General features: G+C 38.7%; 1 protein-coding gene across 1 annotated transcript in view; it reads right to left on the reverse strand.

Annotated features, from left to right (window-relative positions):
• Positions 1-4,465: 4,465 nt before the first annotated feature.
• The window catches only part of TTC17 (tetratricopeptide repeat domain 17), a 54,774-nt gene continuing 31,421 nt past the window's right edge, over positions 4,466-27,818 (reverse strand). The window contains exons 17-25 of the mRNA XM_064714768.1: positions 15,541-15,711; positions 14,936-15,186; positions 14,242-14,407; positions 11,789-11,909; positions 11,308-11,467; positions 10,747-10,830; positions 9,195-9,314; positions 6,857-7,000; positions 4,466-5,533 (exon numbers count right to left, since the gene is read on the reverse strand). Of these exons, the coding sequence (XP_064570838.1) occupies positions 5,402-5,533; positions 6,857-7,000; positions 9,195-9,314; positions 10,747-10,830; positions 11,308-11,467; positions 11,789-11,909; positions 14,242-14,407; positions 14,936-15,186; positions 15,541-15,711 (1,349 nt within the window). The 3' untranslated portion in view covers positions 4,466-5,401. The remainder of the gene's footprint in view (positions 5,534-6,856; positions 7,001-9,194; positions 9,315-10,746; positions 10,831-11,307; positions 11,468-11,788; positions 11,910-14,241; positions 14,408-14,935; positions 15,187-15,540; positions 15,712-27,818) is intronic.

The following is a 27,818-nucleotide window of genomic DNA, read 5'->3' on the forward strand; positions in this document are numbered from 1 at the left end:
AGTAACCACTGATATTCTTATGTGGGCCAGTGTCTGGGGCTGTACACCCTTCAGAGCAGAGACTGGCACTTCTGTGAAGTACCTGGCATGCCATAGGCACATATAAAAATGCACAGCAATACACTGTTGGACTAGTAATAACCCGATTCTGAAGGACTGGAAATGGAAGGAGAAGCCTGAAACTAGATTAAAGAAAAAAACATCAACAAATCAAAACAACTGCGTTAAGAATATACCCCTAGATTATAAATACCACAAAGCTAACTCCTGCTCACCTGTATTCGAAAGCATTCCTTCTGTGGCACTGTCCTTGCATCTCCTTTGGGACTACTGAACTTGAATACTATTATTTTTGCTCTGAAATCCAGAAATAGATCATTAGGTTTAAAAGTTTAAAAAAACAGCTACTTACAAAAGTTTGAGGGAATGCTTTTTTAAGCAGTCAGCCCTATCAAAACACCGCTCCTAATCAATCCTGAGCTTTTCAGTACTTAAAAATGAAAAAGCTTAAAGTACAAGAACCCTCTCCCTTAATTCAGATTGTCACTTTTTAAACTTTCTTTGTGTGGAATATAGGTTGTACCATTCTTGTGCAGATTCCCTAAAAATGGTAGTGAAAACAAATTGCCTTTAAACTTACTGCCTTTTCTTTGGTAGTAGTCATTTGCACAACTTTCTGTTGGCTCTCACAGGTGACCAGCCAGTGAACTTCAGCAAGAGTACCACAAACTGATGGGAAAGCTTCGTAAGCCTCAGTGTTCACAGAGTCAAATTGTTATGTTTGAATAAATACTGGCACACTTGAGTACATTCAGGAAATCAAGAGTAAAAATAAAATCAACAAAACCAATCCCACACCTGACAAAGCCTTCTCTTGGGGGATGTTTCTTTTAAGAGAGTCTCATTGACTCAAACATGGCCAGCTGGTCCTCTAAGAATCAAGACAACCTGCAGCACTCCAGGAGGACACATCTAAGTAATGCTTGAGATGGGAGGATCAGCTGAACCTGCCACACAACATCCAGTAGCTCTGGAGAAGAGGAGATTGTGTTTTTCTGAATACCCAGGCAAGTCCTTCTAAAGCATTTTCATTCTTTCATTGCTGATACAGACTTAACCTTGGCCTATTCCCTGTTTCATAGGTTGTTTTTCATTTGGGTTGCTATTATTCATAACCTCTGATTACAACAGTTTGTCACCCAAATTCATGAACAGCGATAATTTCAGTCCCAACCAATGAGCACCCCCCCCGCCAAATATGTTCTAAAAAGACATCAGACAATGTGTGGGAGGGAGAGGTACAGCAAGGAGGGGAAACATGTTCCCTAAAGTCATACAGGAGGACAACAACAAGGGTAGGAACATTACTGACCTGGGTCCAAATGTGGGGGGGTTCCTAAATTGGTACCCAGACAAGTTAATGGCACCTACTGCAAATTGTAGGAAGGAAAAGCATCACAATACAGCAACAGAACTAATTAGCATCTTCAGCTACACCATACTATTCTTAGGGAGTGGTTGTGGGGTTTTTGTTTGTTTTTGACCTTTTTCCTGTGAGAGGAAAAGATCAAGAGTTATAGAGGGGGAAAGAAAGTTGTGAGCTGCATCAGAAAACTTTTCTGATGGCCATTTTCTATCATAGGTGATGCAAGGTGTCCACAGATGATGTCAGTCTCAATTGCATTTTAAAACCTCATTTGAATATGATCCTATGATCACACTGGATGCCAATATCGTATTTCAGTGTTTCCTTTTTTTGTATGGTATCAGTGCAGTCCTGACCAGTACAACTAAGGCATCAACAGTGAATCAAATCCAACCACTTTATAGATACAAGTCTTTTCCTGTACCATTTTCCCTCAACAACCCCTGAATGTCAGGAGCTTTAGAGGCTATCTAAAGCCTCTAAAGTGAGGATGCTGAGGATTTTAAGGATGCTATCTGTGAACAAATGGACACTTTTTTCCCATTTGTACTTCATTCCTGGATATGCTCTGAAAATAACTGAGAAAACCCCATCTTTTTGGAGAAGAGAGGATTTTGCCATTTACCTATGGTTATGTCATCCCTAAATCAGACTACTTTGGTGGTATGTTAAGCAGAGCAGTCAATGTGAAATGAGTTACTAAGCCTCATTATTAGAAATCATACTGAAGTTCAGTTTGTCAAAGGTATCCAAACAGTCCATGGAAAGGAACATGCAATTTGTCACGCTCTGCAACAGGGAGGGTAAATCATCCTCTCAAGGTAACAATCTTTCTCATTCATGAAAAAGACAGAGACTAGACAACCACCTTAGCTTATTTTGAAATAAGTTAAATGGAAGAAGATCCATGTATTCTCTGAATAGGTATCTTACCCTGCAGAGAATCATACTTTTGCTCTTAAAAATACAGTGGCCTCCATTTCAGCACGCTGCCAACTTGTTTTCTGTTCACAGGATCAGCATAATTAATTTTAATTGACTAACATTTGAACACAGTCAAAGCACTGAAGCCCACCACTTCTTGGCTTTTATACAGCAGGGTTGAAGGCATGGAGATGAGAGTGTTCCATTAGCCTTCTCCAAGGGCAGAAGCCAGCATTCCCCAGCAGATCACCAGTGGGTGAAATCTTTAAGACACACACTGTCGCTAGCATTAGGCCAAGATAATGCTCCCAAGTAGATATTTTTACTTCCCTGCTTCAGTTGGGATGTACTGCTTGTGCACTACACATTTAGGAATTACCTAAAATTTCAGGAAATACATTTAAGAGAGAAGCACAGGCTATTTTAAAATTGGCTGTATGGCAGAGAGAGCACACAGTAGCCAAGTAGCAAATGAACATCTGTACATACAAATTTTATGGGCCTAAGGCAGTATACATTCAAGTACTTACCCAAGATTCAGAAGAAAAACCCATCATTGGACTACTGCAGTTTTCAAGAACCATTTCTAATGGGCAAATTCTCTGAAAATGCAAAACACAACAAGAACAGCAATGTCCTGCTACCTCCTTGCTGCCAGTTTAAAGCAGGACCACACACAAACTCAGTCTTCCTACATTTTTGCTTGATGTCTGTGTACAGTGTATCTTGCTGGATTCCTTAAATAAATCAGTAAACAGTGCAGTAAGCAAGATGTAAGCTGGTGTATTAATTACCAATTTCAAGTGCCCAGCAACATTCTCTATGAGCATAATCCTTGCTGATCCAGAAAAGGTCTATTTTAATTAAATCTTTTGTCAAAGCCATGACCACCAGTGCTCCATATATTGGTGCTTTAGGTTCTTAAGGACCAGCCTTACTTTAGACTGAGATCAGCATCTGCCAGCAGCAGTGAGACAGATGCAGTAGAAAAGAGCTCAGCACATGGCAACCACTTGATTTAACCATGTGATACATTAGGAAACCATGTTGTAAGGTACATGGTCTGTACCAAGCTAGGTTTTTGCACACTACATTTTAAAACTAGTATATGAAATGGAAGATTTACCAAATGTATTTAAGTAACTCCCAATACTTATTAACCACTATAAAAGTGAAGCAGACTGGTTAACAAAACTGAATAAAAAAACCTGCTCTGCACATTAATTCAAGAAAAAGCCTTTGTTCTTTCTTCCTACACCAAATGGAAATTCTTTCCATTTACTTGCACCTGCCTTGCTACTTTCCCCTTTCACAGCTCTATGTCAGAAATCTTTGTAATTCATTATCCCAGTTCATGATCAGTGATGGTATTAGACCTTTCACAAAGTGATCTTCCTCTTGGAGTTTATACAGAGATACAGTTATGCCTGTCTCCAGCCAACAACATTCAGCCTTCCAGTAGCCTTGGAAAGAACATAAAATCTGACATGCTGTTGACTCTCTTGACAAAAATTTGACAGGTTCACACACTTTTAATAAAAATCTACCCAACAGTAGCACTTGCTCATACCTCTGTCAGGATTCCTAGATAAATGGAAATTACTTGCAATAAAACAGAGGTAAAATTTGCATTAGAGCTGCTCATCTTCAGTCATATATAAAAATATTCAAGGATCCTTTTATGAAGTACTAAGTTCCTCTATAATCAAAATTACATTGATGTCACAGTTTCTACCACTGCCATACTTACTCTTACTTTGCATCAATGAGACAGGAAAAATACCGGGGGAGAAAAAACACCCAGTAAGTTCAAAAGCATTGTTAGTTCTTTAAAAAGAACCACAAAGAAGCATGTTTAACACTAGAAGCTGCAGAGTGGCTTACATGACAGCTGAGTTAGTGAACTTTTCCTTATTTCCTTCTGCCACAAACAGAGGGAGACACAGCGGTGCAAGGAATTTTCCAAGGGTGCGCAGGAAATCATTGTCTGTTCAGGACTGTCCAAGGCCTTCCTGGCTCCCAGTTCAGTCTGCTCCCAAGGAAAGGCTGTAGCACCTCCAGACTAACCTGCACTCTTGTGAGTGGCGCATCACATACACAGTACAGGAGAAGCTGTGAGTTGTTCATAAACAATTTATTTTATTTCAAGTATGTGCCCTTTTTGATTCTGGAGAATCATGTCCTCCACCAACCAAAGACAGAATGATTTGGAAATCTTCCACCTGACTTTTTTGCTGTTGATACCTTGACACCATGTCCCTCCTCCTCCTTGGCAGCTGAAAGTATGGCTCAGGGTGAGCATAAACTTGCACCTCATTCCAAAACGGCTAGAAATACAGTGAACAAAGAATTAGTAAATCAACCACTCAGGGAGGCAGAGGGCTATGAATATACAGACAAATATAAAAACATCTTATTGGGGTTTTTACCAATTTTTTTTTTCCTGCTAGTATGATTAAAAACTACTTTGACTTTTGGGTCCTGCTGTTACCTCCTCCTCATTCCCCAACAGAAACGAAGAATTCCAAAAATGCTTCATGTTTCTCATGTTTTTTAATAAATATTTAAAAGTCTGTTCCTCTCCTTCCAAAAAAGCAGGTAATGTGGTATGGAGTGAACAAGACTGGACAAAGCATGAGTTTCACATGGATGAATTGCTGATTATCTCTTCTTACTATTTGGTATGGTTGTGTGCTTTGCATTTCCAGTGGCTTAGATTATAAGACATGAAGCAAGTTATTTTGGATGCTGATGCCAATCTGAGCATTACGGAAAAACTAACAGTGCCTAGGTCCTGTTACAGGTGGTCATGGACTCATGGAAGTTTCTTGGTTTAATATTTACACGGATGTTTTAAAATTATGGTCTGTGAAATATATTTTCCAAAGATGCTCCTCTATTTGACAAAAAAATAATAAAAGAACCCTTGATCCAAATCCCATCTCTTTTTAACAGTCTTGTTAAAAATTTCAATTTATCAATTTATCTCAGCACACTTAAGAGCAGAATAGAGAATAATGACATTTTTAAAAAAGAGAAAGATGCTGATCTCTAAGGAGACCGTCGCTCTTTTTTCAGAAGTAAATGACACTGAATGGTGCGGATTCGGTTCTTGGCTGGGGCAAACTCCGGCTGAAGCTTTAATGTTGACTCATACCATTTCATGGCCTTTTCAAACTCCTCCTGTGGAGAAAGAAACCAGAGTGCAAAGAGTCAGATTCTAAAAACAGTAAACACATTTTCTACGCCTTTCCCATCCCAACCAGTTGTGCAGCATGATATGCACAAAAAGTAACAAAACCAATCCTTGTGATTCGGAATTTTTTTCCTTCTCCCAACAAATAACTGATATTTTCTTGGTCAATTCTGCATAATCCATGGAAAGGAGTCAAGTTATTGCTGAGAATTATTGACCAATGTTCTCGCATTTTCTTTTTAATATTACACCTCTGTATTCTTGCTGTGAAAGTAACTTCTAAAAACTGATTTCAGTCAGAATTTGAGTAGATCAAAGCTTTAAAATCATGGACAATGCAAAACCATCACATTTTCTGAAAAGCTAACATTTTTAAAAATAACTTGAAATTATTTTGAAAAGATTACTCCATAAAAAGAGTAAACCTGAACAAAAACCCCCCAAAACCTAAAGTGCATACAATAGCTAAACAATTTCACTTGATAAACTGGACACCAGGCTGGTAGTTAGAAGCATTCATGTGGAAATAGCATCTATTTTTGTATAGCTGAAATCTCATTACCTATGCCACCCTGCTTTTTTATTAACTAGGAAAGCATGCCAACATCCAATACTGTATTAGAGGAAAATGAGAGCAGAAAAGACCCAAACCATTCTGGAGCTTTCAGTCAGTTTCATCACTTATTTTTTTCTCTTAAGTTCCTTTTCTCAGTAACTTTAGCTATGAAGTAGAGATAATATGAATTTCTGGCCATATCATAAAGACTAACTAGATCAAGGTGAGTTTTAAATCTTGATTTTTTTAAAAGGTGTCTTTTAATAGCATATATAGACAGTATAAAGAAATTTGAGTTCAATCTGAAAATTATATTGGGCATTAAGAATTCAGATATTGAAAATGAACTTCCCTTGTGTTTGTTCACTACAACTGAGAGTTGGGTTTTACTTATTCCAAGCTTAGCTCTTCAAGACAGAGACCAAATTCATCATTAATTTTCCAGTACGATAAAAATATCCTGTATTTAGATGAGTGGACAACCCAAATTACCAATTGTTTGCTACTGTCTTTACAAAGCTTGGCACACAGCATTCTTAAGCCAGCTTATAAAAATGTTTGCCTTAAAGTATTAAATGACAAATAGGGGTAAAATAAGCAGTAAAAGTTTTGTCTTTCTAAAGATACTAGTTCTTGATGATCATACCAAATTTCTTGAACATTGCTCCTTCAAAATTATTTGTGAGAATAAGACTTTTACATACATGTAAATAGTGTCCCAAAGACAGCCATACCTGGGCAAGAGCACACTCACCATTGCTACATAGACATTGGCCAGTGTGAAATGATTCACCACAAAGTGCGGCGCTATTTCCACTGCCATGGTAGCCACAATGATGGCATCATTCCAGAGTCTGGCATTGTGGAAGATGTTTGCTAGGCTTATTAGTGGTACATCCTGTAAGAGAAGAGCAAGCAACAAACAGTTTCTTTCCATTGCAATTGTCTCAGGAACAGCAAGACAAACAGAAGAATCCACCACCAAACCACACTCATCTGGTTCCTACCCACTTCCCTCTCTTTTGATGTTGAGAATAATGATCCAGACCTATTTTAATACAAAACTACATTTGAGCCTGAGTTACATATAAATAAACCTCACATCCACTCACAATAGTGACAATTATTACTCTTGGACAGAAAAAAGTCAACAATTAACTCACTTAAGTGAAAGTACATTTACTTTTTAGAAGCTCTTAGACTATTTTTCTCTCCAAAGATGAGGTGCACTCTTTAGAAACAAGAGAAGCTGTTTTGTTTGAATACTCTCCTTCAGCTCTTGCATAAAAGGAAAGGGAATATGAACAAAGGGGACAGCAGGGAAGAAAACATGGTCTAACCATTAGTGCAACAGATGCATCATTTTTTGTCCTGCCTCTGCCATAAGAATTGTTATTCTGATGCTGAGTAATAGCTATAAATAAAATTTTCTCAGCTAGACACTGATGGTATGTTCTTTATTTCCTGGATTTCCAGACTGTGACCTTGTCTGACTGAAAAAACTGCAGAGCGCTGGCAGCCAGAACAAACTCTCTGGGAGCTGGGCCTCAAATCTCCAAAATACCGCTTAGTACCAAGGCTTAAGTGCCTTCAATAAAAAATAGGGTAAAATCACGACAATAAAAAGTTCTGGATGTATGTGATCCCCATTTCCTTGACCTTCACGTGTCAAGGAATACCTGTGCTGGACAGGTTATTCATGTTTGAAAAGCAGATATTATGGAAGTCAGGATCACAAGAGAAGTTCACAGGAAAATTAATTGCCTTTTATTTTCATGAGAAAAGTCAAGAGAAAGTAGCCAAAGTGCATAAAAACAAAGAGGAGGATAAACCAAAATACATGAAATAGCTTTTACTCAGAGTTAGCACTGAATTAAAAGTTGCAGCTCTATCTTTACAAACAAGATCCAGAGTTTTCTATGGGGGCAGCTTCAATATGGAGGACAAAACCAAGGCACAAAGTCAGAGAGTCATACTGTCTCAAGCAACATTATATCATACTTCTAGAAAAAAGCACTACTTCACCATAATTTTGAAAAACTGTAGTTTCCAATCCATAGTCTGACCCTGACAAATCACACAGTTAAGGACTTCTTTCCTGAGGAACCAATTACATGGAAGGACAGGAAAATAAGCAAAGGCTGGATGTGTTAGGTCTTGGTTCCAACCTTGTTTTAAATGGATAATGCAAATAAATAGAATTATAGGAAATATACAAAGGATATGCAATGGGGATGTGCATTTCTTAGCTGAGGCATCTTTGCTGTTAATGACTAAATCTTCCTAATAATATCCTGAAAGCATGAACTACTTCGTCTGGCAATTTTCAGAGAAAGGCTGAAGACCAAGATTCCAGTGGAATTTACATTTTTCCAGGCTGTACAATTTGTTGACCAGGTCAAAAAGAAAAATCTGCTATGTTGAGTAAGGAGCCTATATTACATTTATCAGTTTGCAGAAGGGAGCTTGGTGTTTAAGATCAGACATTACAACGCTCAGCACAGCACCTGCCAAGGTGAAGGGTACAGAGCACTTCAGCCAACTGAAACACTGAAGAGAAGACTGTGTCCAAAGTACTGCCTTTTTTTGGGAGCAAGGAACTGCTGCACAAAATGAAGGATGACTGTACAACTGAGATTCACAGCCCAAATGCTTAAGATTCAAGCACTTAAGTAATTCCTTTAGATAATCACCTCCCACCCTCCCTAAAAGCACAACCAGAAGACATACTCCCTTCTCTAAAAGCACAACCACAAAACATACACCCACATCTTAGGTTAGACTTGTCCAGACAATGGCTGATGAAGACTCGAAGTCCTAACTAACAGGAGGAAGTTCAAGTCTGGGATGCCCAGAGGAGATGTCACATCCACTGAACTGCAGGAAATTCCACTGAACCCTTTCTGCAGTTATCTTTTTTTTAAGTCCATACTAAACAAAGGGTGAAAATCTTTGTTTCACCTCAACTAGCTAGTATCTAATACATTACAGACACCTGATATAGTGCTGGCCTTCACAATGGTCTGTGAAAGCTCTGCCGTGACAAGGAAAACATTCTTTCACCTGAGGAGTGGGCACACACGTGTACACACCTTCATGTGATGGGGTGCATAGTGCAATGCTTGCCGTAAACAGTCTATTGCCTTCTTTCCTTGGCCTTTCACCCTCCAGTAAAGAGCTGCCATGCTAGAGAGGACCCATGAAGTCTGATTCTGGCAAAAGAAGAACACAAAAAACTGTCACGTAAACACTGGTAGCGAATACTCTTCCAACCTTTCACTCTTCCAATTTATTTGATATACTGAGGTAGAGGATGTTACACTTTAAAAGAGCATTAAACTATTTTAAAGCAGCAAAAAGTTTCTGACAACATATATGCAATAGCAAGGTAAATGAGACTGCCAAATGCAACAAATTCCAAGTTCAACATCATTTCCATAGGAACAGAACAGCAGTTAAATAGCTTTCAACAGCAACAGTTTCAGCAGCCACAACAGCTTCTAACAGCTCTCTGATGCTGAGCATCTATATGTGCACACACATTACCCAACATGAAGGAAAAAACTTAGCTAAATTAGCTGATTGGACCTGTAGGCTCCCTGCAGTCACTGGAAAGAGAAAGGATGCCCTGGGATGTGGCTCAGTCCAGAAGCCTGCCAAAGCCCAGTCTCTATCTGGCTGACTCCCATGCCCTGTGTTACAAAGGAAAATACTGAGAATTCTGTTTCTAATCTCTGCACTAAATATTTAGCTTATTTGGATAAATCTTGGTGTCTGCAAGGGAAACTAGCATCTAAGCAAAAAAACTAGTATACATCTAAAGTGAACAAAAACCTAACTCTTGTAACATGAGTATAAGAGTAATGTCTTTACTTTCAGGGGATGGACAAAGCTATATTGGTAATAATTTCAAAGCACAGCAAGTATTTCTGACAGCTTTAGGTCCAACAGGGCTAGGGGCACCAAACTGTTTTCATTGAGCTCTGTTTTCCATAGTAGTTTGGGATACTGTCCCTACTAGTTGTAAATATAGCATAGCAATCCCTGACATCCTAGGGCTCACAGCTGAGGTCCTTCAGCTAGGAAGCTTGGGTTTCTCTGAGGAGAACGAGAAGTGCAGGCTTGCACATGGTACCACACCTCTGCCTGAACACATGTGACACTTCAGGCCAACACTGCACCAGGCAGAAGCAGCAGGCTGAAACAGGAAGCCCCTTTGAGCTGTCTGACAGCAGCATGCCAGGAGTGTTACTGGAGAGGGGAGACACGGCCTAACTTCACTCTCCATAAGCTCCAAGTCAATGTAGCATAAAGAAAACGAAGAGAGCTGAGAACTGTTGAAATAGTTTAATAAATCAATAATCAGCAATGCTGCTCACTACAGGGCACAGGAAACACTGGGACATTTGACAAGCTTAGGTTTCAGCAGAGAGATACAGAAGACACTTGATGGTATAAGCATAGGATATACCTCCACAAAATACCTGTGAGGGCATTACAGATGCTAAATAGACACAAATCCCTAGTCCAAGTACTAATACATTCCTTGAGCAGGATTTCAGACAAACGATTGGAGACCGGATTGACCACTATGCCACTCATGAGCAGTAAGCCCAGACTTCTCATCTTCTCCTTTACACATACCTTTTCCAGAGCTTTGGCTATTCGAGTACCAACTTGTTCTAGTGACTGTGGTGAGTAGCGGTCTTTGCCAAGATTCTGTAGGACCTGTGGAATAGGAAGTAAAAGTACTTAGATGCTGGAACCTGGTAAGAGATGTCGCCTTGCTCATTGATTGCTTTTTGCCTGCCATTTTTACAAATGCTGTAACCTGCTTCAACCTAAACATAACTGTCTATCTTGAGCTGATACCATCTATATAACACAATGCTATAACCCTGTGGCACTGAATATTAAGAACACTAGAAATTCTGAGTATGCTGAGTTGGACTTTACCTTCACTAACTCATTCACAAAGAGCTACAAATACAGAGACACTAATGGTGTTTTAGGATTTCCCTCAGGGCAGACTGTAGATAGCTGGGAAAGCATTCTGGTAAAATTTCATGCTGCACTGTTCTTAGAGTTTTATCCAGGCATTCACTCACTGAAAGTCACCTCAGGAGACAAGGCACTGAGCTAAATGCACCTTCAATCTGCCACGGTATGGACACTTTTGTGTGACAGCCTTCAGCTCTGGCATACCTCTTTCAGCTGACTTTCTCCAGTGTAATGCAAGCTGGCCCGACTAGAGACACCTTGCAGGTGGTCCAAAGTATGCATACTGGCTGGGAGGTTTGGGTTACAAAGGGGCTCCATGGCTGGTTCCTGCAGCTGTGTGGCAAAATCAATGTGTTCTGTAATGCTACAAATGTCATAAAACAAGTCAAATTAGTTAAGAGAACAGAATAGTCATTAGAAAGCTCTCTAGTGAAAGTAAACTGCCCAGAACCTGGCAGAATCTCATCTGAGTAGCTCAAGAAACAAGAGAAACTGGATCTTTCATCTGCACTTGCACTTTTCAAGACTAATTGATGAAATTCCACATAATGCTTTCAAACTTCTTAGAAATCCTGGAAGTTTTTTCTTACTAACATAAAATCTTCAGTTTACACACACTGAAGAGCAAGTAACTGTCCTGCCTTGTGTATGTAACTTACTTAGGGCTCATATCCAAGATACTCACTCAATGTTTTTAGCAGAAACAGCAAGCCACGTGCTGGCTACAGTTGTCAGCTCTACCCTGCGGAGTTTCAGGCATTCATCAGGACTTGGCCAGCCAAGGCTACGGTAGTCATGCCTTTTTCCTTGAGAAAATAAAACAAAAATAGAAGAAACTTTCTGGAAGGAGAAAGACATTCTACTTCAGTACAATAATTCTTAAAATACTCTATGCCAGTGGATACATCCCCTACATTATAAAAGTCACTGTCTTGCAGAGACATTTCTTTAAGAACGTTCCTGAATCTACATGGACTGAATGGGACTGCTGGCATGCACAGACAGAACCAGACCGTGCACAAGACAGATGAGGAGATGAAGTTTCAAACCTGTTTCATTACACTTTTTCCAAAACTACAGATTAAGAACAATTGCCAATCTTGTTTACAGATAACGTTGCTACTTAAATGTCCTTAAACCAAATTTGTGAGTCATCATTAATGTTCTACAGCTACAGTTAAAAACTAGTAAAGGATGACTTGTCTATCTGTTGACAATTCCAGGCAAAAAAACCTGCCAATACTGTTCAATGAGTATTGTTTAAGATAGTCAGTGGCTTTTACCATGTTCTTACACTCAAGATGGAAACCTTCCTGAAACTATTTAACAATTACACTTTATCTCTCCCACTTTGCAGAGGAGCAAAGCAAGGCAGGGAAAGGTTAAATAACTTGCTTTATGTTAACTAACAGATTACTCACAGAAACATGAACCTGATCTTCACATCTGAACTAAAGCCTACTGAAATCTTTCCCACAAATTTGGTAGATACTATATCAAGTCCTAGGAAACTGGCCTGTGTTAAATGTTAGGAAACATTTTCCTCTGGTATCAGAAACATCCAAACTATTTGGAACATAAGAAAAATTCATTATAGCAGTAGATTTGCAGAGTGGGAAGCCAAGTTTAACAACATGCCAGTCTATCGAATCAGCTACATAGAGAATATTTCAGTATTTATTTCTAGTTACGTGAAATTTTGCCCATTTGGATGCAACGCCTATTTCTCATCCAAGTTAGAGTAAACCACTTTAGCATATTTTGCAAATAATGAAGAAGTCTGCAATACCATGAATTTTAGAAAATATCGTGATAAAAAAGAAATTAATTTCGAGATACAAAGAGAAATTTCAAAGGAAAATGATCATCTCCCATCACCACCACTGTGAACTATCCGACTGCATGTTCCTACCGGTGTGAACGGGGAAGGACAAAGAGATATGGAAATGCTATAGACACAGTTCAGTAGTCTGGGAAGAAGTGAAACACAAGACAGATACCATCATTCCTCTGTTCTACCAACAACTCCCTAGGTGATCTTCAATTTGTTACTTAAATTTTCATGATTTAACTCTTGCAAAGAGGATGCCAGCAGACCTTGCTTCACAGGAATGTTGGGAAGATTACTTTACAATTGAGGGATGCTATGTAATAAAGCCACAGAAGTAACCAGAGGGAAAGAAGATATACATTGAGGAAAGGACAGGTGTGTACTACTCACAAATGACAGTCTGTTTGCATGTATTCCCTCCCATTTAAATATTTAATTCAATAACCTACATTTGTCAGTTGCTAAAAAAGGAGGTTGTTAAAGATTTAATGTAAAAGCCTCCAAAATGTGAAATCACTTTCCAGGTCATCAAATTGTCAAGAACTAAGATGCACTGTAGAACTTTGCTTACACATCACCCCCACATCATTAAGATTTTAGCTCCATTGAAAGGTAAGTCAAGTAATAAAGGGATCAATTACTTGGGTTTTATTCTCTGGCACTATATTAACAGATCATCCTCCAATTCCTCTTATTCAACTAGCAAAAACTCCATCTGCCTCTCAAAATCTCACCTGAATTGGTGCAAAACCCTTCTCTTCCATGGCCACACTGTTTTGGAAGACAGTTCTAAGTTTTCTCTTGTAATATCACTGAACAATTATAGCAGAACACTTGATTTTTATTTACTTAATCTTTATTAGACTAAGCTTTCAACTCTTTTTGTTTGAGTTGTATGTCTTCTGCTTAGCCAGAAGTCTTATTCTGCATCCTGATAAACAACTCCTCTGCTCATTAAGTTTATCAAAAGAGATCACCAAAGTCCCTTCTCTCTTTTACAACTTCTACTTACAATATCTACGTCTTTCATTCTTCACTCTCACCACCTCATCCCCCAGAAGTTTTGGAAATTAACCAGAAAGTTTTCATTCAACACATAAAGTTAGGCTTCACTTCATCAAGAAGGTGCTGATATAAGAGATTTCTTGGTTTTCCAGGTACTCATCTAGAAGGGGCATTACACTATGTAGTTTTTGTGATGCTTATTTTCAGTAATAAAGCAGTGTAACATAAAGGCTGCAAAGGAAATAAAACATAGTAATACAAAAGCTGCAAATGATTAACTATCTCTAGAAGTTGCAGGTTACCTATTGGTCCAGGAGAAGGTATCTTTGGTCCACTGATCTCTAGAGCAGTTTGGTAAAAGTTTTCATTTTCTGCATTAGTCCCTTCTTCCACATTTCTTCCAGCTGGCTCCTGAAGATCCAAGCTTTCAACTTTTGGTTTCTTTAAACGTTTGACCTGAAAAGTGATCTACCAAAAGAACAATATTAGCAAGGTTAACAGTAAGAAACACCATGACTGTTTTGCACTACTTGTTTTAGCCCAAAGATGTTACAGATGAGATCTTTGTCTCTCTCTTTTCCTCCCCATCTCAACTCATTCTCAAAGCCTGCTCCCTTTCACTGCATCACACCATGCAAATCAAATATGCAACTACTGACCTCCAACACAAGAGAAAATCAATTTAACTGCTGAAGAACTCAAAGGCATTTTTCATAATATATTTTACTGGCAACACAATGACAAGAGGGATTCCTGTGTTTTCATGCTAACTAGAACTTTTGGTTAAAATATTTTTTTATTTTTAACTGTGATCAAGAAGTTGGTGGTGGATTGAAACTACTTGTTCATTTCACACCGGCCATCAACGACTCTTTTAGGCTCATAGGAGAAGTTCATAGATCTGTATCTCCCAGTACTAAATCCCTTCAACTGTCTTCATCTTTCCCTTGTCTACAACACCTAGTACAAGACTTAAGTAAACTAACTCAAACTTACCCATTCAGCTTCATCATCGTCACCACAGTCCCCAAAACAGGAGCTAGCCAGTCCATCCTGAGATCCCTTCTTCAGGACCCGGATTCCCTGCAAGTCCATCCGACGGCCTTTTACCTCCAGTGCCCCTTCAAAAGCTTCCTGAGGCCAAGAATTTTCAAACTCATCCACCAAAGCCAGCATCTCTTCAGACATCTGATCATCTTCTAAACCCTCCACTCCTTCTGAACCATTGCTTTCTGCAGTGACTGTGTCTAAGAGGGAAAACCATAAAAAACTTCAAAAATTATTTTCCCTGTGATTTCACAAACTGTAGAAAAATAATCTTTTTTTCTGTGATCTAACTTTTCCCCTTGCACAAACCAAGTATCCCTGACTAGTCACTACACAAAGAGAGAACTAGACAATGCACACCTCCTCATCACAAATAAGCAACCCTGCTGTGCTTGCAGAAGAATGGTTAAAAGAATGAAACTAGTTTATGGTTACTTACTACCTTATGGACAGAGAGGGGAAAACACAGCTTCTCAGTGGAAAACAAGACAGCCCTTCAGAAAAATCTAAAAACAATTTTATTGGCCAGAACTGATTTTGTAAGGCTGACTTACTTTCCAGTCTCAAGAAGGAGGGATCCCTTGCTGAACTCTGAGTAAGGACTTCTGGATCTTCTGTACCTCCTTCAGAGTGTCCTTCTGTCACTGCTGCAGCTGACTCATAGTGGTCATCAAAGTATTTCTCCTTGCCATAACTGCCATCTGCATTTTTCTCATGACAGTGGCCTGAAAGAGAGAAATTTAATGATATACCACAAGAGAAAGCTCCTCCTGGATACAAGTGCAGAAGCTGTATTGTGGAAGCTACCATCTCTAGTTTTGTGTGGATTTTCTATGTTTTTAACCTATGGATTAAAACAATAATTCTACAAAGTATGAAAGACTTCATTCAGTGATTAAAAACTGATCTGCCCACTGACAAGGGAGATAATGTATAACAGTTACAGGAAACTATGCTATTAGGTATATGCTGTGAACTACTAATGCAAGAAAGACCAGCTACTTTTTAAAGGAAGGTTGCACAGGAGGTGAGAAATTACTGTGTGCTGGTGCCCACTCCAATGAACACTCCCAAGACATGTTTTAGTGACAATACACCATAAGAGGTGTTTGCCTGCCACATGAATTTTCACTTAAGAGACCACAGTGGTCACCATGCTTGAGAAAAGAGACAAGGCAGACTGATCTGGGAATGTCAGGCTGACCTTCTACGCCAGCAACAGACAGCACGTTGGTACAACCAGCTCATGAAATAGAAAGACAAAAGTTAAGAGCACTAATCTGTGCAAAAAATCAGAAGTTTATACAGCTTAAAATTAAACATCTATAATTCTGTGCTCGGGTTACAAGTTCACATTGCACCAAATGCAAAGATCCAGGAATAACACTGGAAAGAATCCAAATGTAGAGTCAGTAATAAGCAGAAATAAAAAAGGGTACACTTGCAACAGTAGCCTTGGAGTATCCTTTAGTGCCACATAAGCATTTAGACACTTTTAAGGGTGACCACCTGCATCTTTGTAACAACACTTTTGATAATAAGTACATTTTAACTACAAATCTCCAATTTTTTAATACTAATTACTTTCCACGGCCAGAGGCGCTTAGGGAATACAGCTAATGATGCCATTCTCCACATGTGTGAGAGGCTGGGAACTGCCCTGAACCCCAAGGTGCAGCTATGGGGCTGAGACACAGACATGTACACAGCTACTGCTTTAGAACCCTTCCTTCCTTTATTTCAATCACTTGTGAGTGAAAACAGTATACGTGGAGAAATGAATTAAGAAGCCTACAGCTGAATAAAAGCCTTAAGAGATTCTCAAGTACATTCTCCATTCTACCCTCTCTGAGTGCAAATTGTATTTCTCTATGCATATGGGATGCATTATTTTTTTCAACCAGAAGCATAAAATAACAAGAACGTGAACAAAGTAGATCAGTGAGCCCTTTCTACTTCACACAATGATCCTGTGGTACAAAGGAAAATTCTAGGTTTTACACCATCATCAGGCCAGTGGGATGAGAGGATGGCTCTAACTCTCACATAAGGGTAACTTGTTCCAGTGCTTCTCTGCAAAGTGAAACTACAGCTTTTAGCTCTCTGCTTCTCCACCTGGGAGGAGAAACAAACCAGTATTTTCTCTGTGTGAGTGACTGAAATCAAACAAACTAAACTAGATTTATAAATCTTTTGGGAAAACTATTTCTTGTCTTACCTCTTCTGCTGTATGTAAGAAAACAAACAATGAGTAAGTATATAAACCAGAAGTAATTAACTTCATAAACTCTTCTAATATCTACCATTCACTTATACTCAACCTTTCCTACTCTATCAGTCATTGATTCTTTCTTCAGTCCCCTGCTCACCTTTCCCATTCTGCTAAGAAAAACGAATCAGTTTCATATTAAAAAAAAAAAAAAAAGAAAGAAGAAAAAGATAAAACAAGCACTTCAATATATGGAGAGCCTCACATTTAGTCATGACAAATGGTGCACACAGAACACTTAAACTGTCCCCACCTGACATCAACCCAGCCTGATTTCAATGCAAGTCAGGTGCTTAGAAATGTGATGGCCACAATTCCCTTGGCTGAAGATCCACTCATAATTAGTATAAAGAAAGAAGCAGAGGAGCTCAAACCTAGATAACTATTTTTAATTGAAATAAAAATGCCAAAAAGGATTAAAAAAGCTGGAAAGCACAAGCAGAAGGAAAAATAATGATGGTACTTAAAATTCTACTTAACACCAATTCTGTTAACATTAATTTACAAACACTGACAGCTAAAAACAGGCTAGATGACTGTGCTGGCTTTCTTGGGAGCTGAGAGCTGCTATATATAGAAACCTGAGTGACCTAATTTTTTCAAATTGCTGCTTTCAGTTATCTGATATTGCTGTAGACAAAAACACTAGTTGAAAGACCAATGGAAGTTGAAAATCTCTAGTGAGTGAACCATGAAGCTGGTGGTACTGAAACACTGCAAGTCAGAACTTCACAGCTTCTGTCAGCCAGAAGCTTGAAACCCACCAGGAAACCCAGTGGGGAAGAGTGTGAGACCAGCAAGGGAACAACACAGCCCCAAACTCCAGGCACAGTCTCTGTCTGTAGAACTTTGGCCGTATCACTGCAATACTTACAGCACCTCTGTTATGTGAAGGACAAAAGTGACCACTGACCTAAAAATGCCCAGATATTTATTATTACTATTTCACATATATTCTGGCTGTCTTAGTCTGCGCATGTGTTTTAGGTATAAACTCCTGACACACTGATATTACAAAACATGGAAGTCTAAAATTTCTACATTGTACTTGGTAAGTTCAGCTTACTTCACCTTGAAAATTTACTAGAGAAGGATCCCTTTCTTGCTCATTTATTTTCTGAGAGCAGCTGTTGTCACTCTTCCCATTGCTTCTGTAGAGCTAAGAAAGTTCAGAGGGAAGAGGATCAGAGTTCTGCCTTACCTTATGTATTATGAGACCCAGCTACTAAACTCCAGACAGTGAAACAAAAATCAAACTGATGATACAAACAAGCGTCTGGGTCTTTGTTTAAGTGATGCAAGTAACACAAACAGTCTGTACCAGGTTGATGTAGAAATTGGCGGAAAAACCCACACAATAGCTCCTAATTTACAAAGGAAATCTTCTGGAGAAAAAGCAAATACAAACTCTGTATTTCAGAGACTGAAGCCTTGAGACCTTGGAGATTAAAAGCAGAACACAGCATTGTTTATTAAAGGACTCTATTGCCATACCGTCATAACTTCTAATTTTTTCGGCCGATGTGAACACTCTTGTGCAGCACAAACCAAACTTTAAATATAGGAAAGATATGCTAGATTATCCATCCCATTTAATATCAACCACCTTCATGATTTTCAGGACTCCTCTCAAATGCCAACTGAAGGTGTGGCAACTACTGCAGTTGGTAGGGCAGAAAAAACCCCAAAGAAAAAGTCAGACTCAAGTTCTTTAGGAATGGAGTGAACTCTTAAGCTGAACTCCACCTAGCATAAGGAGGTAAGCACCCAGAGTGTTGTCATCTGTCATAGGGAAGGAGAAATATTAGGAGGGAGAAGCGATGCAGTAACTGGAGGTTAAGAGCTGCTCCATCTATGAATGGGTAACAAATACTTATTCGGAACCATATTTAATGTTGTCCATTTCTCAGAAAAGTCACACCTGGAAACCATTATGAACTCTCCTCATTACATATGAACTTTTCTGGTGCTATGTGCTGGTTTTTTTTTTTGTCTAAGAGCAAATTTCTGTCAATTTAGGTGATCCCGGATGCTCAGACTGAAAGCCACTCACCTAAGGCAAGGAAAGAAACGTGGAAAGTGCAGAAAAGAGGAAAGATGAACAAACAACACCCCCAGAGTATCACACAGAAGTGATGCACCTTGAGTAAGTTCTTCAAAGTAATCAAACCTCACCATTAAATTAGGCACTGTTCGTTCTAAAAATGTAAATTAACTGCCACTGTAGTTGTTTGTTTCTTGAGGTATATCTGGTAGAGAGAATGAGGCCTCATTAAATATTTTCACTGTTTGATTCTTATATACCAACTAAAGATACGTGATTTGGCATCATCAATAGCATTAGAAATAAAAAGTCAAATTATATCCAAGTGTCTTTGGTCAGCACAAAATTTTTACTGACATTTAGCTCTTTGTCAGGGTAGAACCTGCAAAAAAAAAAAAGGTATTCCTAACTCCACCACCTATGTTCCAACATCCTAGGTTTATGAAAATTATTGGGTCCTAACTTCTAATGTTATACAGACTAGTTCCATTAATTTTTTTTGGTACATATTTAGAAATTACAGTGGCAGAATAATGCCTCAGAACTAAAACTCAAGTAATTTTAAATTTAGGTACTGTTTTTACTTTCCCTACTGTTTGTAATAAACAGAGCTGAATTATTACAAGAGTCAAGGACTGTTGCTGTAGTCAGTGACTTGCATTAGGTTAGGCAAAAATGCATGTTATCTGGAGCTATGTGTCACTTAAATAATTTGCCTCTTTATGGGTAAACACAGCCAAGAGAGAATTGCACCTAATACAGATGTAAGTCAGCCTAATACCTGAGTTGTCAGAGTAGAGAACAAACTGAAACCAAGCTGCTAACACAAGTTATTAACTCCATACTTATTTTTTATGAATGCTTAAAACTAGTATTCCCCACAGCGAAATTCAGTAAAGATAGGTCTTTTTTTTTTCTTTCTACAGCAGGAATGACATATCACTGAGCTCAATGGAAATAAGTTTCAATCCCTACATGCAGATGAACAGACTCATCTACAGACATCTCAGCATCAATAAGGAGTCTTCTCTTTACTTTTGCACTGCTCACACAGATGCAGAGACACATAAGTAAAAGGGGGTGTTGTATTACCACTTTACATATGAGAATGGGCAATGATGCTGCTTAGAGGTCATGTGAAAAATCTGGGTGTGCTCATTACCTGAGTGACATATATTTACAATTAGGCTAAAATATATCCTTTATAGAAATTAAACTGAAACTCAGCACATTGTCACCCATCACTTTTATAGAACCAGTCTTGTCCAGTGCTTTGTGTCACAGGCAATATCATTTCCCAAGGTTTACAAAAATAATCTAGAATGAGAGAATTCACCTACCAGAACCTTTTGTGGATCTAGAACTACAGGGATCTCATTCATCATCACCTGGGATGAGCACCCTAAGAACTGTCTTACTTTCTGTACCACAGTGACTCTGTTGATCAACAAGCCAGGCAGTGTCACAGGGAAGTGCTGTTTGGGAGACCATTCTCTAGACAACACAAAAACATGAACTTTGACTTTCCTGGCAACGTTAACACTAGTGATTAAGAACACTGCATACTCTAATTACCCTGATCTTTCAAGGTGAATGTGGTAATTTCCTAAAGATCTTCTGAGACATTAACAGCAACCATGTTATTCCAATCACATATAAACATATATTTGATTGCAACGCATTTGCTAAGGGAAAAAATCCAAGCCACTTATTTTGACATGAGTTTTAAAAGCAGTAGGATGAGCAGTAACTACAGGAGAGATCTATCTTTAGCAGCTCTTGCTGTTCTGCTCACCTTAATAATAAATTAACATGGTTTTATTTAGATTTTGCTCTAAAATTAATGCAGTCCTTTTCTTACTGTTTTAATGAAAAAAACCCACATGTTTGTACTTCAAAATGAATCCAATGATTGAGCTCTGAAAGCAGAAACTGCAGAACACTTAGGACTAGAGAGGATTGCCAATAGAAATGTTACACAAAGGTCACAGGCCGTAACTGCTGAACTGCACAACAGTGCTGCAATAAAACTCCAGAAGCAATACCAATGGAATTTGTTGCTTTCCACACACACAAGCATAAAAAAAAAACCTACAAGAATGTCCACTTAATTTTTAGTGAAAAATGATCACCAAATGATAACAGCAGGTGAGTAAAAGAAGAAAACTAGAAGTTTCAATTAGAATTAGCTGGTTGTGCAATACTGACCTGTGAATGTTTGCTAGGTCTGTATTTAGTTCAAGAGAAATACCCCAGATCTACCACACAATCACTGTGATTTCAGCCACGCACGATTCAGCTCCAGAACAGTAACACCAGTGGAACTCCAGTGCCTTTTACAGTTGTAACACACTGGATAAACCACTAAAAAGATGTCTCTACTACCCACATATCATCATAGATTCTATTCTGGATAACAAAAGACAGATGGCAGTAAGTTCCTACTCTGATGAAGTTCAGTATCCATATGGGTACTGGAAAAGAATGAGGAGTGTAATGCCCAAATTCTGAACTAAGCTTTTAATGTGTTTTCTCCCTACACACAAACACTATTTGTTAATTTTTAGCTTTTTCCTTTAATATAAATCCTCCTTTGAAAAATCAGAATTTACAGGACAAAAACAAACATTTTCAAAGGACAGGACAAACTACCGATTGAAAAAGTGAAGTATTGAAAACAAATAATGAAAAGCAAAATTAAGTTGACTTTCACAAATTCCTTCCTTTGATAGCCAGTGGTCCTTCTTCAAAGATGATAAGAGGTATGCTCATAAAGGAATAGCCAAAGAAAACACTACATAAAAAAGCTTTCATTTGATGCATAGCAAAAAACAGGATGATAATTTATGCCATCAAAATTCAGAACAAAGCACACAAAATGAAGCATAGAGAAGTTCTTTCTTTTTTATTATTTATTCCAACAACAGTTTTCCAGTTAAGAGGTTTACATGGTAAAACTGTTCTCACTTGCGGGAAGTTTTAAAATCTGATTTGTAGCAAAATAGCTGCTTCTAAATTGGTTATCTATTTGTTTCAGCACAGCAGTTCTGATTAAACCTTTCAAAACATACAAATATCCAACAATATATAACCAGATTTCTTGATCATATTGAGAGAAATATCTCACCACTGTGTAACAGACCAGTCCCTGATGAACAGATACAAAAATTTTCCTCATGAAATATAAAGAAGTGATAAATAAAACATGGGAAAAAATTAAAGAAAAAGACAAACCTATTTAAAATAGAACATAATGCAGTTTAATAAGGGACATGCTTGCAAAACATCCTGAAGAATTCAGTAGGCTACTCTATAACAGAGTAGAAAATATCAATCTTCCTCCCAGCATCACAGAGGGGAAAATCAAAGAGACTGATTACCTACAGCCTTCTCTTTCCACCTACTAAAATAGGAATTTATTTTTTTCATGATGCACATGTATAAGCAGAAACTTACTCTGTGATGCCAGGAATAGGGCATAAAACCTAAAAACATCTATACGTAGACTGTCCCCACCCCACCCCTCCCCCCAATCCAGTGAGTGAATAAAAGAAGACTGGAAAATGTCTCTTTCAGAGGACTCCGTTTCTATGTATACAGCAGAAAAGTAAGTAGCCTTCCAGTCTGAATTTCAGTCTGTGCCTCAAGGATAATGATTTTTTCTGCTTGTTTGTTTTGGGGAAAGAGAGAAAAAAAGCCAAGAGAAATAAGCACATAAAAGCTCTGAAGACAAGGGCTTGTCCTCAGTGACTTCTCCCTGGGCCAGATTTTTTCACTGCAGGTAAGAGAATACTTACTTATTAATTTCTTAACAATAAATACTCACCCAGTATTTCCAATATAAGGCTTGCTGTGAATATTAAATTACTACTATTTACATCCCTGTACAAAACATAATTCTGAAATCAGTTTATGATTAAGCAAAAGACAATTCTTAGTTTAAGTATCACTAGCATAAGCAAAGCCTACAGTGGCCTTTTTTTTGAGCTTTCTAATCTTTCCTCTTTTCCACATATCTGTTATACTAGGCATCACATACTTTGTAGATCTTGTTAGATCCTAAGTATCTATGAACTCAAGTTTAAAAAGGACTTTAGGTACAATGGTAACATTCTACTGAGAAATGCCATCATACAGTTGAACTCTACGAGAGTTAGTAACTCCACCATGGGTTACTGTTAGCTTCCCACTTCTCTGAATCCATGTGTCTTGATAACCACTTTTAAACAACATACCACAGGGACCTGATTACATGTTTTTTGTTCAGAGAAGCTATTTTGATAGGCTGTATTTATGTTTATCTGTATATCTCTTCACTAGGTTATACTGTTCAGCAAGAACAGATTCATAGTCAGACTTGATCCATGATAATTTATAGACTTGTTTGGAATAGATATTCATGCAACTGCTCCTCCTAACTGGACACCAAAGCAGAGCTACTGATACACCCAAACAGCACACCAGTGTTAACTGCCAGGTAGGCCTGTCCCTTACTAATTTAAGAGAGCTTTTAAGTGCTTGGCAGTTTGCCTGTCGGGGCACATTCTACACAAATCCATTAAAAAACAGAACTGTTCTGTAAACATGATAAAAAAATTCTGGTTTGACTACAACATCCCAGAAATCCCATTTCCGGTCAAACCACCACACCTGGTTTGATGGTTCTGATGATCAAGATTAGCCTTAAGTAAGGAATACCTGCAGAAGGTTATGTTGGATGAGAATACTGCCAACCACTCTAGATTAGAATTCAACAAGAAAACACTCTCCTCACACTGCCAGAACAGTACAAAGCCATAGAATAGTTACTGCAGAAAGACTAAAAATTTTTGCAAGAACATCCTTTCTCGCCAAAATAGTTACAACATTCAAGAAGCTTCAATTTCTTCCTCTAGGGAAATGCTGAACTGTCCTAGTTTCAGTCTCTAGTAGCCAGAACAGATGATAGATTTAAAGCTTTGAGGACAGTCAGAGCACAACACAAACTCACATGAACCAGGCAACCAACCTTAAAAGGAAAAAACAAATCAATAAAGCAGACAGATCAGGGGTAGTTAAGTGCCTGGCACTCCGTGGCTCAGCATACAGTGCTCTTTTTAATCTGAGCACATGGCATTGCTGCTTCCAGACAACCTCCACATGACTCATTACAGGCTGAGGCCACACATCACCACTTTACAAGTTCTCAGATTTAGGCCAAGCGAATAAAGCCTTCAAGGTCTCGGCCAGCTGCTAATGACACTAAACTACACATTGTCACTTTCCCATATGTGGTTCTTTTCTCTTCTAAACATGCTTTAACCAACTCACTAATTCAGTGTGTACAGTTCAACAATAAACGTGCTTGTGAAACCACATCTCCCTGCAGATGTAGCTGGGGAATTACTATTCCTCCTAAAAAGGCTGCTGAACATATGCAGTTGTTGGAACTCTTTTAAATAGGTCCAGCTCTAGGTGGTGCATCCAGTTAAGGTTCAGTAAGAAATTTTAGCAGCTACACATAAGTAACTGCCACTGACAAAGAAAGCCTCTCAGAGAGGAAGGCAAAGTCACAAATTTCTCATTTTCTCTACATTCTTGTCATAGAAAAGCACCACACACTGCATAGAAATGGTAATATATCTGATAACTGAAGGTATCAGCTTTTGAAAACTTAGTTGGAGAGGGAACCTTTTCCCTTTGAGCAATGTCTGATGTTTCTCCTCCTCTTACATGAACATGTAGCCATTGCTCAAGTAAAGGAAAGATCCAGGTAACATATGAAGAAAAGTCTTTTGCTCTGTAAAGGCAGATAAAAATGGGAAATGTCATATTATATTTAATTTAATACTGTTCTGCTTTTTCTTCATACTTAACAGTTTTGCATCAGTAAACTCTCACTGATTTCTCCTACAGTTCTAAATTCCCTTCCACAGTGCAATTCTCATTCTCTCAGTTACTACAGCAGCTGAGGCCATAATTTTCTTCTCTCTCCTCTGCTAGCCAATGGCCTTCAGATCTTGGGAAAAGACAGAATGGATGCAGAACACTAAATACTGCAGGTGTACCATTCTTAAAAGAGCATGATGCAAAGTGAGACTGATGGCTGCTGGGAGAAGCTGTCAGGTACGCTGCCATGCAGGAAAGAAGCAGGCCATGTGTGTAGGACAGCAAGGCATACTCTGCATGATGAAAGAAGCTGCAGAACAAACTCAATCAGTGTATTTAACACATGCAAAAGAGAATGACATTTGAACAACATGGATATACTTAAGGAATCATGCATTGTTTACAGAAACCTTTAAGATTCTCAATGGCTTTCCAGCAAGCAGCAGCTTGGAAGCAATGTGCACAAGCAGTGGGTGCACAGCCTTGGGGTCCTGGTGTAGCTAAAAATACCATGTTTAACACAGTAACACATTCTTTCATTTTTCAATTTAAGAATCTCTTCTATACATCCTTTCTATAGTTTTGACAAGAAAAATACATGGAAAGACAAGACAGGTTTCGATGAGCTTGGCACAGCAGTATTAGGGCGAGGTCATTTACCTTCAACTTCCTTCAGCCACTCAAGAGACACTAAATGAAGACTTTTCAGGGAAAAGTATGATTTTTAAATCAGGCTCCAAGGAGTGAGAAGTACCAAGAAGCCTGCATCTGGTCAACTATCTTCAAGATCACGTCAATATTCTCAATATTCTAATACTGCTGCAAAGGTGGACTGTGGGAACTGCTTCTTCCCTTATTGGGCTAGTGGTGCAGGAACAGTAGCACAAACCCACAATAACTGAGTCACATTATTCACACACAGCCATTCACATTCTCACATGGATTTCTCCAAGATCTTCCACTCAGAAGCACATCTGACATTTCCCAACACCCTCACTCCCCAGGGATGTTGGGTTTCACCAGGACAAAGAGCAGACATCGTTCTCCGTATCACCCACCTGCCTGTATTCTGCAAGATGTTTCCACTCTACACACGTACAATTTAACCTCCTCTTACTCCTTTATCACTAAAGAGCCCAAATACGGTGATCTAGAGCCCACCTGTGTGCCACCCACCAGATCTTTCAGATGGACAGTCACTGTACGATCCTCAATGACAGAGATGCTTGGCTGCCAGAAGGAACAAGAATCCAGCTTGATTTTCAGATTCCAGGTGAAACTTGCAAGGTGAACAACAGACACATGGGTGCACTCCTGTGCATTATGGGCCACCAATGAACAACTTCAAAGGATAACAATGATCTTAGAACAGCCCCTGTTTCACACAGAACCCACTTTCTCCATCCTACTGCTACATGACCAAGGCAAATTATTGCCCTGATGTGTTTCTGAGAGCTCTGACAAGCTGCTCATGTGCTTCACAGAATTCTGCTTGTTGTTTAAAAACCCTACTGATGTTGACTCTTCTGTTCATACAGATGAACTTTATCATAAGGCAAGAGAGTGAGCAACAGAGAAACAAATGTTCACCCAAAGATCCTACCCCTTTTGCAAACTCTAAGATAAGTAAGAGTACATGCAATATTCTCAATAAGGTTCAAGAGCACTCGTGAATTTTGTCTTCTAATATGCAAATGAAGGTGAGAAAAAGCTGAATTTTAAACATACAGAAGAGCTCCAAGAGTGAACACCTCAGGGGATGTTTATTCCGTTAACATTAATGTAACACCATTAACACTGTAAGTGATAAACATTCCTTGGACAAACAAGATACAGCAGCTGGACAAGGAGGAAACTACTTTTACAATAAAAATGTCTAACGGGACCTCATTCTATAGGAAATGGAACAAAAACGTAGCCGTTGCTGGGACTATCAAGTCAGTCATAACTAGTAGGGAATACTAAGTGAAAGGTGCATTTTAAAATGACAAGTATTTCACATTCCTGTGTCTTAACATATTATTGAAAAGAAAACGATGTTATACTTTTGCTTAATGTTTCTGTATCCCCAACCACTAAAGGGACCTGAGTTGATTGCAGCTGTCAAACTAGTGTCAGATGCTTGCTTAAACTGGGATGTTGATTTAAGGAAGTTATTTAATCTATCATAAGCTGACTATTAGAGTTTCAAGTAGAGATTCTCCTTTCAGGTCACCCTCTCCCCTTCGGGTCAATTTGCTTAAAGGTATAAGCTTATTAACTTTAACTTACTTTAACTTGTATGAACCTAAGTGCTGAAGGATAAAGGGAAATCCACATACATATAAGCTGAAGGACCTTTTCCATGTTTTATTTTAAGGGGAAATAGAATAAACCAGGAGTTTTGATTTTCATGTGGCATGGAGTATTGGTACCACAAGAGGGCACTAAAGGCACGCCTAAAGCGGATCCCCATTACAGAACTCGCTCTGAGGAAGGAGGATGAACTGCTCTCACACACACACACTCCCTCTACGCACAGGGATTCAGGTTTCTCGGTGGCATCCACATACATTCATTACGAACTCACACTCCCTCGACTTTGCAAAAAGCAGCACAAAGCCTTTTGTAAAAGCACTATCCAGCCAAGGATCAAAGACAGTAAGACTTGA

Source organism: Zonotrichia leucophrys, chromosome 5, assembly GCF_028769735.1.
Source record: "Zonotrichia leucophrys gambelii isolate GWCS_2022_RI chromosome 5, RI_Zleu_2.0, whole genome shotgun sequence".
Taxonomy (NCBI): Eukaryota; Metazoa; Chordata; class Aves; order Passeriformes; family Passerellidae; genus Zonotrichia; species Zonotrichia leucophrys.